We start from the raw sequence: 15,000 nt of genomic DNA, 5'->3' as shown, positions 1-15,000 counted from the left end.
TACCTCCATTATGATGAATTCCTGTACTGTTCTTTGTCTATATAGAAGTGTCTATTTGTACGTCTCTAAATGTTTTGATGAATTGAACATGGTGGACCCTGTTGTAAACAAGTGTAATGCTTAATTGGGTCGTCCACTCACAGTTAACAGCCTTTGTATTGAGTTTGTGCTTGAAATGTACTGTAATTCTGCAAACTGTTAATAAAATTTTCAATCAATCAATCAAAAGTCTGAGTTATAGACCCACAAGGGTCCATTCGGTTCCTAAATATCAATCATCTAGCTGGGACCCCTTGGAACCCCCTCAAGGTCCCCTTGGGGTCCCCAGAACCCTCTTCGAGAACCACTGTACTACAATGATGCCTAATTTATGTGTGTCACATCGACGTTATTAGCTTCTCTTAGGCGTCTATTTCTTAAACCTCCTTCATACAGGAAAAAAAGATTAAAAGTATAATTGCTTGTAACACCAAGTATGTAGCTCATATGTTGAAATGTTTAGTTATGTCGGCAAAACAGACTTGAGAATTGAAGATCGGAGTCACCGAACATAAAAGCAGATTTATAAATCATGAAGAATCTCCTATAGCCACACATTTCAGTGTCAAAGTGCACGACGTGAGCAGTTTCAAGGTATTCGTCGCTTCATTGACTGCTGCTGCTGCGGAACATTAAACGCCTTAAGCCGAGAGTAGGGATGTTCTTTTGGTGGAATGACCCAGGGAGCGTGCAGGTTTTCAACAGCAGGACTTTATTGGCCCCTGTTCGGTGGAGAGAAACCGGATGGGGAGGGTGATGGGGATTTGTTGTTGCACCTACTCCAGAAAATGTTTGGGGAGGACTCATTGGCATAACAACTAAAATGGGAGAAAAAGGATTAAATATATGACTCAGTATGAATGTTACTGAATGTTACCTGCTCTCGCCAACGTCCCATACTGTACTTGTAAAAGGTAATTGACTGGATTTTGTTTTTTGGTGTTTAGTTTAGGGAATTTAGAGGATATTTTTGCAGACCTGCTGTAGTCAACTACAAAATGTATCGCGAATTCACGTGTGTGAAGGATAGAGTAACTTAAATGAATTAAAAATGTATTGAGTTGTGTTGCATGCTGTTTTGTTTCCTTACAGGCCCTGGGCAAAGACCACTACAGAAAACCTATAGTAAGTACTACTGGATATTCATTCAACAGCACTTACAGTAATATCATTCGAATCTGCACGTACGAGGAAACAAACATTTAGCATTTTGTCTTGATGTCATTGATGCAGAGACACGCTGACAACTGCAACGTAGGCGTACTGTATGCCAATCTCATAAAATGACACACCCTTGTGTTTTGTTCTCTTCAGCCACCTGCACCAGACGACCTGTCCATTGTCTGTTTCACCAGTGGCACCACAGGTTTGTAATGTTGACTTTACGCCACCAACAAAAGCGCGGTTAAGTGCAGGTGCACAGTGAAATCCTCAGTGTTACTTCTACCCTAAAAGTGTACGAAATGCAACCAAAAGGACCCTGAGGGCGCGGTCACACCAAAGTTTAATTCTTCCTATGAGGGTGATGGATTCTGTCAATTCTTTTCAATGGGAATGGAGCGTTTTTTTTAATGAAATCCGTGAATGGCATGCAGCAAACTGTTCCGTTCCCATTGAAAAGCATTTGCAGAATCCGCCCTCATATATAAAATTCCAGTTCTGCGCTCTTAAGGTCCTTGCAGACTGGTGCGTTTTTCAGATTTTTTTGCAGTGTTTTTTCCTTTAGGTTGCGGTCCCACCGAGCTTTGATTCTGCATAGAAGGATTATGTCAATGCTTTTTGATGGAAACGGAGCGGTTTGTTGACTTTTGCTCTCTGTTCCCATTGAAAAGCATTGGCAGTATCTACCCTCATGGGCAGAGTTAAAGTTCGCTGTGACCGCACCCTTACGAGTCCTTCTTTTCTTTTTACAAATGGTTACAAATGGATAAATGAACACTGAGGATTTTACTGTGCATTTAAAATCTCATTCAACATTCAGGAACAACACAAAATGGATACTTAGGTTTAGTTTGCTGCCATACTAAAACTAAGTGGTAATTTAAGTTGTATGGTCTTAAACTTAACTTAAACTGACGTCATGGGCGGACTCAGAACTTTTTTCTTTTCTTTCTGGATCATGTACGTAATAGTTAACTTTTGAACCTATTTACCACAATGGCTGTTTGGATGAGATAGCACTGGTAATCATCAACAGCTGTACCCTCATAGATATGAAAAAATAGATGCCTCATTGGAGCGATCTGTATCGACGAGAGGGCGGAAGTGCAGAAGGCACGCTACGCCACGCTGCCACTCAAGTGACTACTGGTTTCCCCCCATAATCATATTGTCATGCATTCTATTATCCTACGGCATTCCTCATACAAAAAGACTAAAACAAATAAAAACTAAACTAAAACTTCCTTACTAGAACTTATGTAATCGTAACTAAACTAACTAAACCAAACCTAACTAAAACTAAAAATATATAATATGATACGTAGCTTGCAGAGTTAGTTCAGTCAGATATACTCGAGCGGCTTCATGCTATGTTCATGGGCGCATTCATGCGTATTACCAGTTCCCCAGTGTCCCCCCAGTGCCTCCCCAGTGTCCCCCCCAGTGTCCCCCCAGTGCCTCCCCAGTGTCCCCCCAGTCCTCCCCAGTGTCCCCCAAGTGCCTCCCCAGTGTCCCCCCAGTGCCTCCCCAGTGTCCCCCCAGTCCTCCCCAGTGTCCTCCCCAGTGTCCCCCCAGTGCCTCCCCAGTGTCCCCCCAGTGCCTCCCCAGTGTCCCCCCAGTCCTCCCCAAGTGCCCCCCCAGTGTCCCCCCAGTGCCTCCCCAGTGTGCCCCCAGTCCTCCCCAGTGTCCCCCAGTGCCTCCCCAGTGTCCCCCCAGTGCCTCCCCAGTGTCCCCCCAGTGCCTCCCCAGTGCCTCCCCAGTGCCCAGTGTCCCCCCAGTGCCTCCCCACTGTCCCCCTAGCGCCTCTCCAGTGCCTCCCCAGTGTCCCCCCAGTCCTCCCCAGTGCCTGCCCAGTGTCCCCCCATTTCCTCCCCAGTGAAAAAAGAAAAGTGTTGTATGCACGTGTGCACGCAACGTCATTAAAATGGAGCCCTCACACTGGGAATAAAACCCCCCAAATCAACCCCTGATGGACACAAGGCCTCTGGTTGGTCTTACACAGATCATAAATAACACATTCATTCACTGACTACAAGTGGTCAAACATTGCACAGTGTTGTGCAGTATGAATCCCTCCAAGAAGTCATTCCGAAACTTAGTCATGCTCTTTGATCTCCCTGGGTTTGGTATTTACCAAACTAATTATACAATAGACAAGCCATAGCGTCTACATTTTTTACTGTGGAAAATCCACTAGCATAATCATGTCTCATAGCTTAAAACCACTGGTTCACAAAATGGTGTCCGGGGACCCCCAGGAGCCCTTGGAGGGGTTCCAGGGGGTCCCCAGCAAAAGGAGGAACAGTTTACAACGTATGCCCTCATTTATCGGCTATTCGAAAATAGCCCATTTATAAGCTCACAAACGTGACGCCTTGTGAGGTTATAGATCTCTTCAAAAAATCTTGACAAACGTTGACACATTTTCTTTTATGGGGATCCCTGGCACAACATATTTTATGGGGATCCCTGGCACAACATATTTTATGGGGATCCCTGGCACAACATATTTTCAAATGAGTTTGGCTATTTGAAAATAACCAATTTAAAAAAACAGATCAGATTGTAGATCGGCTATTCTTGTTTTTATTCTTTTTATTGTATAAACAAAACTTCTCCCCCCTCTCTTTTCGAAGGTGGGCCGGTGGCAAAATACATGTCAATTTGGGGTCCTTGACCCGCAGATGTTTGAGAACCACTGGTTGAAACGGCAAACCGTGATACTTAGTTGATACTGTTTGTAGGAATAGGGGTCATTTATTTGAAATCATGGACATCTGTTTTGACAGCGAAGCTCCGCCTTTAAAGGTATAATTAACCCAATGACTAATATGCAGGAAAGATTAGACTCTTTTCCGAGGAAAGGATGTCGTAAAGTCAACCATACAATAGTGTTTGTGGTTTCACTATTTCATACCGCCCTGTGTCACCTGGATTCCCCTGCATTTCCAGACTTATTTGCGTCGGCATGCAGCCGTGGAAAGCAACAAAGTACATACTCAAGTACTGTACTTAAGTACAATTTACAGTTCTTTTTTTACTTTACTTTTTTTTTTTTTTCTTTTTTTTTTTTTTACTTCTACTCCTCTACATCTCAAAGGCAAATATTGTACTACTCCACTATAATTCTTTGAAAACTTTAGTTATTAATTATTTTGTAGATTTTGATTATTATAAAACCACTTCAGAACTATATAGTTTAGCAATTTGAAAATAGCCCAATCTACAAGCTCAAAACGGGTCACAACAAAGCAACCGTTGTGAGCTTGTAGATCTGATAATCCCATTTTCCAAATTATTACTATACATTTGAAAACTTGTGAAATGGGACCCTGTGCATAGTGAGTACTTTTGGTACTTTAAGTACATTTTGATGCCAATACTTTAGTACTTTTACTCAAGTACATTTTGAATACCGAACATGTACTTGTACAGATTTTTACTTAAGTAAAAAAAAAAAAAAAAGTTATTTCTTCCCTCACTGCCTTCATGAAGGCAGATGTGATGCAGCTGCATAATATGTGACATTGTTGTCAAGGATGTTCATGTGTTGCTCTTATTGTGGCAGCGGTGGCCGAACGGATAGCGGCGCGGTCTAGATACCGGAAGGTTCCCAGTTCGAACCAGCCGTCCGACACGTTAAAATTACCACCGCTGAAATGCCCTTGAACAAGGCATCAACCACTACGATGAAATGTGTTCTATGAGCAGGGCCTGGCTGGAAACAAGTTCTTGAGCTTAGCCCAGATACCCTGGGTAAATATAGATTTCATTTCATTTCATTTCATTTCATTTCATCTCAGGGCAGAAACATGCAATTGACAAAACCACAGAACCCACACAACAAATTATGATAAGAACCGATGAACAGCTGATGACAGATTGGTATAATTTAACCCAGTGGTCCTCAAACATTGTGAAGTACCCCCAAATTGATAGTCTTTGGCTGGATAAACCCCCGTTTGAAAATATCTCGTGCCTGCCAAGGGCTCTCATAAGATCTGTCAACATTTTGCCAAAGATTTTGAAAACATCAGTCATAGTCACTCATAGATCTGCTGATTTCGAATAGCCCAAAAAAATAAAGATATGGCTCTAAACTGGTCCTCATCTTGCTGGGGACCCCCTGGAACCCCTGAAGGACCCCCTTCACACACACACACACACACACACACACACACACACACACACACACTTTGAGAAGCAGTAATCTAAACGGTATCACTGTATCTCTATGCCATATCGCTGCCAACTCTTTCACTTAACCAAAGCCACAGTATCAATTCAATTCAATTCAAATGAGCTTTATTGGCATGAGAATACGTTTACATATATTATAATAAAAACTGTTGAAAATGGGGAAAGTATATACAGTTGGAGGGTGTACAGCATTTTGTGAACAGAGCTATGTCACATTGTGTCGTTATATACATGTTATACAGAGTATAAAGCTTTATTTTGTATTTATTTAAAAAAAAATAGCAGCACATTTTTCCAGTCAGCTTTGGGACAAATATCAGCATTTTTCAAGACTATTTAAATAGCATTTAAAAAAAAACTCAGTCTCATGTGCTCCACCGCTGTAGTGAGAAAGGCTGCCACCTACTGTTACTACTGTGTCTTAGCACAGCGGCCCTGCCTGGGGGTATAATAACATTCCACATTCTTCTGCCCTGACTGTACACTCCCTTTCTCCAGCTAAGGGTCTGGGGACTGTTCCAAGGAATAACACACTTCAATGGGCGTTGTGTGTGTGTGTGTGTGTGTGTGTGTGTGTGTGTGTGTGTGTGTGTGTGTGTGTGTGTGTGTGTGTGTGTGTGTGTGTGTGTGTGTGTGTGTGTGTGTGTGTGTGTGTGTGTGTGTGTGTGTGTGTGTGTGTGTGTGTGTGTGTGTGTGTGTGTGTGTGTGTGTGTGGGTGGGTGGGTGGGTGGGTGGAGGGGAGGATCTGTGGGACTGACAGCATTTCTTGAGAAACGCAACTGCTTAGGGTTTCTTATAAATGCAGCATCCTGTGGAGAATAGCCCCCTTTAGCGTAGTTTAGTGTATTTTAATCCCATAAAATTGGACGGGTGGGCGGACCACGTCGTCACGATCATAATTCTGACCATGACTCAGCCGTTGTCACCATATAACGAGTTCCTTGTCTTGTCTTGCAGCACCTTATGCTCCATCAATAAATACATCAAAAAATAGATATACATTTGAAATAACATCACCTAGTCATTAGGTCTGGGATTAAGCTCCATATTTATTGCTTATTACCATGTTTTTGGTTCTTGCTTACTGTAAATCGCTCTGGATTTAGAGCGTCTGCTAAAAGCCTAAATTGTAAATTGTATTTATTAATTTTAGGATTGACGGATGCACAACATAGTAAAGCACCTCCAATCCAAAGCTCTTTACAATGTGCATTAAATTCCAGTGGTATCAAGTACTTGTACTAAAGTACTGTACCAGTAATGTACTGTACCAACAATTTTGAGGTACTTTTATTTTTTTACTTTACTGGAGTATTTCCAATGATTTCCAAGATTTGTATACATTTTAGACATATTTAGAACTCCACCGTTACCATATGTTTCTGCACCACACTGAACTTTGCAGAAAAAGGTGGACATTCTGCTTAATAAGTTATTTTACTTTTGGTACTTAAAGTATGTTTTGATGCCAATACCTGTAATTTTACTCATGTACATTTTGATTACCCGACTTTTACTTGTAACAGAGTATGTTTCTACATTGTGGTATTGATACTTTGTAAAAAAAAAAAAGAAAATAAATGTGAGTACTTTTCCCACCACTTTGAAATTCACCCATTCAAACTGTGTGTGTGTGTGTGTGTGTGTGTGTGTGTGTGTGTGTGTGTGTGTGTGTGTGTGTGTGTGTGCGTGTGCGTGTGTGTGTGTGTGCTTGTCTTCTGACAGGAAATCCAAAGGGTGTAATGCTGACACATGGGAATGTCGTGGCAGATTTCTCAGGCTTCCTAAAAGTGACAGATGTGAGTAACTGAAGTCCTGTGTCTCCCATACAATCGCCTTAATTTGTCTTTTGTTTTAACCTTCCACAATGTATGCATTTAGTCAAAAGGAAACACAGTCCTCACTGTCTGTCTGTCTGTCTGTCTGTCTGTCTGTCTGTGGGTTTCTCCCACAGAAAGTAATTTTCCCCAACCAGGATGATTGCCTCATCTCCTTCCTTCCCCTGGCTCACATGTTCGAGAGGCTGATCGAGGTAATGTCCCGGCTTCAACTCTTGCGTGACTTTGGGGTTTTGGAGCACAGACTGGGATAACAATCTGTGTCTTATTTGGGTGGGCGGGCGGGGGTGTTCGGTGGGGGGGGCAGGTGGGTTGAGGATGTCATGGGCCGGCGGAAGCGAGACAGACATCAGTGAATAACTATGTGCATAAAATACTAGGCATCAGGACAGGACTGTGGGCACCAAGGGGCTTGAGCGCCATCTATATTTTATATTATGCACTGAAAAAAAAGTGGAACAAAGAAAAAGGTGCCCACAAAGAAACATCATCGTCGTCAGTCATTGCCCACTTAGGAGTCCAGATCCCGTAGCCTGCTCTGTTTCCCAAACAGTGGGTCGGGACCCATGTGTGGGTAGTAGCAGAATGTTTATGGGTCGTTAGTAAATACACCTTTATTTTTGGTTTCCTATACTATTTTTTACAATTATTATTTCAAAATATTTTCCACAAAATAGGGTCCCGGGGAAGTTTGGGAGCCACTGCTGTAGCCTGAAGGCTATTCATTGGCTGAATGCTGGATTTGAATTTACACTCCGGCTCAGAGAAGCTCAGATAAGACAGTAATATACATGTATACCTTCGTCCCGCAAAGCAAATGTGTGAAGTCATTGCATCACACAATACACCTGCCAACAACAACAACAACAACAACAAAATGCACAATGTTTATACATAGACCATACATGCATATTGTATACACATGCAGAACATGCTTACATCCAAGGACTCAAAGATTCAGTCATCATTCACATGTTGAGTCCCGATGTGAAGATGTAATCCTCCCGCCTCGTGCTTGGTCTGCTCTGTGGTCTATTCCCAGACAGAGGGGTACTATGGCAATGTTCTGTGGTCTATTCCCAGACAGAGGGGTACTATGGCAATGCTCTGTGGTCTATTCCCAGACAGAGGGGTACTATGGCAATGCTCTGTGATCTATTCCCAGACAGAGGGGTACTATGGCAATGCTCTGTGGTCTATTCCCAGACAGAGGGGTACTATGGCAATGCTCTGTGATCTATTCCCAGACAGAGGGGTACTATGGCAATGCTCTGTGGTCTATTCCCAGACAGAGGGGTACTATGGCAATGCTCTGTGGTCTATTCCCAGACAGAGGGGTACCCTGGCAATGCCCTGTGTGGTCTATTCCCAGACAGAGGGGTACTATGGCAATGCTCTGTGGTCTATTCCCAGACAGAGGGGTACCCTGGCAATGCCCTGTGTGGTCTATTCCCAGACAGGGGTACCCTGGCAATGCTATGTGATCTATTCCCAGACAGAGGGGTACCCTGGCAATGCCCTGTGATCTATTCCCAGACAGTCAGGTACTATGGCAATGCTATCTATTCCCAGACAGGCCCCGTCACTAGGACTCGGGGTCATCGGCGGTGCATGTGAGGGCCACATAGTGGCAAATAATGACAAAATAGCGACTGTAAAATAGCCAATCTGCAAACTTATAGGTCGTTTATTTTTGGTTCCTTTTTTCTTTGAACATTTTTGGAAAATATGGCAAATCATGACATGACCCACATAGGGATGCCAGGTTGAAAGTTGTATAAAAGAGCGTTCATCTACTGTATGCTTAAAATAACAAGTCTAATGTTCGTGAGAGTCGTTAAGCTGTGAGGCAGGTCTTAAGAAATACACTACATGCCATCTTAAGTTTCCCATTCCTGTGGTCGCACGCACGCACGCACGCACGCACGCACGCACGCACGCACGCACGCACGCACGCACGCACGCACGCACGCACGCACGCACGCACGCACGCACGCATACTGTATACACACACACACACACACACACACACACACACACACACACACACACACACACACACACAGGAAGGAATACATACACGCACAGGAAGAACATGTACAACCAAGGACGCTGTTGTATGTGCTGTGTTGTAAAACAAACACCTACACTGTAATATCCTGAGTGCCAATTTAACTGAGCGTGTACAAATACACCCTCACAGGTCCATTAGTAACTAATGGACCTGTGAGGGTGTATTTGTACACTCGCTGACATGACCCAGCAATTCAGCTCAGAGATACAAATCACTGATCATTTTTAGGGATAATTCAGCAGACTATTTATGTTTGCGTACGTGTGTGTGTGTGTGTGTGTGTGTGTGTGTGTGTGTGTGTGTGTGTGTGTGTGTGTGTGTGTGTGTGTGTGTGTGTGTGTGTGTGTGTGTGTGTGTGTGTGTGTGTGTGTGTGTGTGTGTGTGTGTGTGTGTGTGTGTGTGTGTGTGTGTGTGCGTGCGTGCGTGCGTGCGTGCGTGCGTGCGTGCGCATGCTCTCACAACATCCAATCAGGTTGGACCAGCCTGTATTGTTTGCTACTCGATTTGTTGACAGACAGCTTGACATCTTATACAAGGGCAATATCATTCAGGCATTCCTTTTTGTCGCTCCCTCTTGCACCCGTTCACCCCAGAGAGGGCGGGCGCTCAGTTTTCTCATGTCCTCGCGTGCCCTTGCTAAGAAACAGGAAGCATTTGCACGCTGCAGGGGTGTATATGTCTGTGTTGTTCCAGTAATCAACAGCTACTGTACTACAGCTGGGAAGTGAGACAAACCTGGCGTCCATATTTTATTTTTGGGCATGTGATATTTCAATAACAGCAAAAATGTCTGCTCTACAACCCCAGAACGCGACGCAGCGTGAGCTTGTAGATCTGCTATACTTTCACTAATTGGTTTAAGTGCCAATAGTGTGCCAAAACATTCCTCAAATGCAACCCGACGTGAAATCAGAATAACTGATAACTGTAGACGTTTTTTCATTCAACGGCACTTCAGCCACATTTAGAGCAGACGGGCTCTGAGTCTGGTGCGTCAAAACATTCTTCAAAAGCAACCTGACGTGAAATCAAAATAACTAGTGATAATTGTAGACGCTTTTCATTCAAAGGCACTTCAGCTACTTTTAGAGCAGAAGGGCTCCCCGAGTCTGGTGCTCAACAGTAGAGGACGATAATTAAAAATAGTTTTTACCTGGGCACTTCAAAAGAGACTACCCAAATGCAGCATTGGAGCACTCACCATGTCTGCACCTTTTATTTCAGCACAGGGGTGACTGACGCTTTGGCAGCCGTCTTCCTCTTCACTGTGATTGTGTTTTTTTTTTAAATTATTATTATTTTATGTAGTGTACATGTAGCCGTTTGCTCCGCTTACAACTAGTAGTATAATGTGCATGTTATTACATGCATGCCATGCTGCACAGACTGCAGTATGCATTCCAAATGTAGAAAGCTGTTGATGTGTGCCTTCTGTTTTGACTCCAGGTCCCCATGCATTATAGTCCCTGTCCCTTCAAACTTCAAAGCCAAGTTTATTATCATAAGTTTGGTGTGATAGGTTTAGTGATTAGCTTAGTGGTTTTAAAAAAATGTCAGTGCTTGTGTGAGGTACCTGTGTTTGAATCCTCATTAGGGCATGACAGTTACAGAGTTCTGCTTCAAGTGGTTTAACAATTTACAGTAGGCAATTTAGGCATTCAGACGCTCTTAATCCAGAGGTATTTACCTCGTGTTTACCTTGCTTACTGTAAATCAATCAAATATGCTTTAGTATTCAAATCGTAATGTTAGGCTAAACAAGATTTTAATACCTTAGGCCTACCTTGTATTTCATTGATTTTGCTGTGTTATTGCGAACGCAGTGATTGCGAACGCAGTGAGCATTTACTATGAGACCCAGCAGATCACGTCTGTGTGTGTGTGTGTCTGTGTGTGTGTCTGTGTGTCACGCTGTAACACCACCCGCCCACCACCAGAGGGCGCAGCTGTATCACACACAAAAACACACACACACACATGCACGCACACACACACACACACACGCACGCACGCACGCACGCACGCACACACACACCCGCACACACACACACACAAAACTTAACTTAAAAAAAACTTAACTTAAAAAAAAAACTTAACTTAAAAAAATAAAATAAAAAGAAAAAACGCACGCACACACACACACAAAACTTAACTTAAAAAAAACTTAAGTAAAAAAAAAACTTAACTTAAAAAAAAAACTTAAAAAGGAAAACGCACACACACAAAACGTAACTTAAAAAAAACTTAAGTAAAAAAAACACTTAAAAAGGAAAACGCACACACACAAAACTTAACTTAAAAAAAACTTAACTTAAAAAAATAAAATAAAAAGGAAAAACGCACGCACACACACAAAACTTAACTTAAAAAAAACTTAAGTAAAAAAAACGTAACTTAAAAAAAAACTTAAAAAAGATAACTTAAAAAAAACCTTAAAAAATTACGTAATTTATTCTAATTGTTGTTTTTGCAATTTACGAGCTGCGTTCGCTTCCCGCGTTCGCGCGTCTTACTTGTGTACAGAGCATAACACCAAGTCAAATGTAGGGGCTGGTTTACCCATTGAAGAACAACACTAAAGACATATACACCCATGGCCCTTTTACTGTACTTTATTTGTTTATTTATTATTGCATATGAATGCAACGTAAATACACTGGATTTATCAAAGATGCTAATTTACATCCGCAGTCCCCAACAAAACAGGTGGAATACATTTACATTAGGAAACAAAGCTTAAAAACATACATGCAAACATAAGAACAATAATGTACAAAGGTATAACGTGCATCTATATGGTTTAGCAGCAGTTTTCATGGGGCAATACAGATTTGTGACTAAAGTAACTTGTGCATAAAGTGCGGTATTGCTGAAAGTGTGCTTTGACACCTGTGCTGTGCTCTTCCATCTCCAGTCTGTAGTGTACTGCCATGGAGGGCGCATTGGTTTCTATCAGGGTGACATCCGTCTCCTCTCAGACGACATGAAAGCCCTGCGGCCTACCATCTTCCCCGTGGTTCCACGACTGCTCAACCGCATGTATGACAAGGTGGGTGGAGCTGACGGAGGAAAGAGGCTTTTTCCTGAAATCAAATGACTGTTACGGTCTGTTTGATTCTAACCGGGGCCATGTGTTGTACGTCTTTCCCTCGTTCTGCAATCAGCCTGCTGTCTTTCCAAAGTCATCTATATAATATAGCATAACACATCATTTTGTTTCATGGTGTCGAATTCCCCGGTCAATTATTAAACGGACCGAGAGCAAGTCACATATTTTTTCAATATTTATTGACAGTAGTTTGACAAGAAAGTGGGAGAGAGATCGGGGGGGAAGACACACAGCAAAGATCATCGGGATCAGGACTCGAACCCGCGACACGCTGTCAGGCTAGATTACCAGCCTAAGTGCCTGGACCACTCGGCCGGCCCAGGCCATGCTAGCTAGTTTTTCTTTCTGCAAGACTAAATCAACCTTTTCCTGGGTACTCCAAAACATACTAAAAAATACACAAGAAAATTCACACAAGAAAGATAAAACTGAAGGGGAGGGAGAGAAATGCTGTACTATTACGCATATGTGCATGCTTGTGTGCATGTTGCATGCATGCATGTCTATGCATAATTTGGTTTTGAAACAAATCAATACAGCAATTGAGCAACCTTAATAGGACGGATTTGTGCCACACAGTATTTACTGAACGATAAAAGAGGAAACAAAACAGTGGTGAGACTCCTCGGCCATTTGTTTATTACGAGAGTGTCATCCCACCGTCGATCAATGTGACACACAATTATTGACGGCACTGAATGAAAATAAATCGTATTACTTTTAATGTAGGAGGAAGTGCTCTAATAGGATAGTAGGTAATATCATTCCATGGATGACCAGACCTTTATTGACAATACCGCTATTTCATACCAAACCCTCTCCCCACCCTCTCCTGCAAGTGAAGCTTGTAGCAGTCTGGGAGCAGTACCCATTAATTGATTTGATGTTTTCTCCACAGATCTTCAGCCAAGCTAACAGCCCGTGGAAGCGCTGGCTCCTCAATTTTGCGGCCAAAAGGAAAGGTGCTGAGCTCAGCGCCGGGATCATTCGCAGTGACAGCATGTGGGATAAAATCTTCTTCAGCAAGATACAGGTACACACACACACACACACACACACACACACACACACACACACCTTTGTCTTCCTGCTTCTGTCCATCACAATGGGACGTCCCCGGCTCATGTCTTCTGTCCATCACAATGGGACTACATGTCATTACATTGACATTTTACATTACAGCCATTTTACCGCCACTGCGACCCCCTATTTTTAAAGGGGGGGTCGCACACTGTTGGCACATTATTCATTCCTGTACATTTCATTGTTCCTCACTATTCTGATTCCGATTCAGTTCTACACAATTCCCATCCTTCACCCCTTGGATCGATTGCAGCAAAAAGTGGGTGAGGCGTTCGGTGGAATTCAGACCGCTGCGGATTTCCTCTGCAACGTTCTAATAATGCTTAATGTATGCTAGGTCGTACGATGGTGTCTCGTGCCAAAATATCTGCTATTTTCAGCCCACAACACTACCGCATATCGAAATGTCAGGCTTAACGTGGTTTGGTCTTGTATTTTTTTGTGTTTGCAGGCCAGCCTGGGAGGCAGGCTGAGGATGATTGTAACAGGAGCAGCTCCTACTTCGCCCACCGTCCTGGGCTTCCTGCGAGCGGCTCTGGGATGTCAGGTCAGGCTGAAATGCACGCACAGCAGCAGGCACTAGGCAGGCTGTTGTTGACACACAGCCCCAAACAAGCAAACAAACAAACACACGGCATGCGGGCATCCCTGGAATTCAACAACAGTGGCGCGTGTGCACGTCTGCGCGCACGCACGCACACGCACACACACACACACACACACACAGTATTTATGTATATACTATATATACTGTACACAGTATATGCATGCAAACGGCAACACAGTTTGCTAGCACCGACTTTCCAGTGTGTTTGCAGGTATACGAGGCGTATGGTCAGACAGAGTGTACAGCAGGCTGCACTTTCACCACCCCTGGAGACTGTACCACAGGTGAGACATTATCTACTCTACTGTACCACGTGGAGGGCTGTAAATATGCACCGTAATAAAAGTTATGATCCGTCGGGTCATTCTGGTGACGCCAGCTCTGAGTTGAATCACTTGTAAAGTGTACTACTCGACACGTGAATTTAGCCTCATTGAAATGTTCCTTCGTCAATGTTATGCTTGTTTGTGGGTTGATGCTTGATCCTAATCTCGCTCAGCTAGTCTTTAATTAAGTCTTTAAACAACAGAAGTGACCCTCGAAATATATAAGAAATATATAAGAAATGTTGTCCGTCACCCACATGTTGCACATACCCCCATTAGGTGTGTTTCAGATTGGCAATAATACAAGTCAACATTGGTTGTGGGGCAGTTGTTTATACTGTGGGGCAGTTGTTTATACTGTGGGGCAGTTGTTTATACTGTGGGGCAGTTGTGCTCATTGTGGTGGGGCAGTTGTGATCACTGTGTGGACTGGTCCACTTTCAAACTACACGTTCATGAATGTGACTGTGTTTACTGCGTTATGTGTCAATCTGTCTCAGTGCAACTCTCCTACCCTAGCCTGCATATGGATACGGTTGTCTCATGCCTACACTATCTGATAT

General features: G+C 43.1%; 1 protein-coding gene across 5 annotated transcripts in view; it reads left to right on the top strand.

The window, feature by feature from the left end:
• acsl6 (acyl-CoA synthetase long chain family member 6) overlaps positions 1–15,000 on the top strand; it is a 73,907-nt gene that overhangs the window by 49,685 nt on the left and 9,222 nt on the right. For all 5 annotated transcript variants that reach the window (XM_079507881.1, XM_079507880.1, XM_079507879.1 and 2 more), the window contains exons 8-15: positions 1,132–1,164; positions 1,354–1,405; positions 7,126–7,199; positions 7,355–7,432; positions 12,227–12,361; positions 13,320–13,454; positions 13,956–14,051; positions 14,323–14,395. In XM_079507881.1, coding sequence (XP_079364007.1) covers positions 1,132–1,164; positions 1,354–1,405; positions 7,126–7,199; positions 7,355–7,432; positions 12,227–12,361; positions 13,320–13,454; positions 13,956–14,051; positions 14,323–14,395 — 676 coding nt within the window. The remainder of the gene's footprint in view (positions 1–1,131; positions 1,165–1,353; positions 1,406–7,125; positions 7,200–7,354; positions 7,433–12,226; positions 12,362–13,319; positions 13,455–13,955; positions 14,052–14,322; positions 14,396–15,000) is intronic.

This window comes from Electrona antarctica (assembly GCF_951216825.1).
Source record: "Electrona antarctica genome assembly, chromosome: 8".
In the NCBI taxonomy this organism is placed as follows: domain Eukaryota; kingdom Metazoa; phylum Chordata; class Actinopteri; order Myctophiformes; family Myctophidae; genus Electrona; species Electrona antarctica.
Note: the sequence above shows the minus strand (reverse complement) of the source record. Positions and strands in the feature narration are given on the sequence as shown.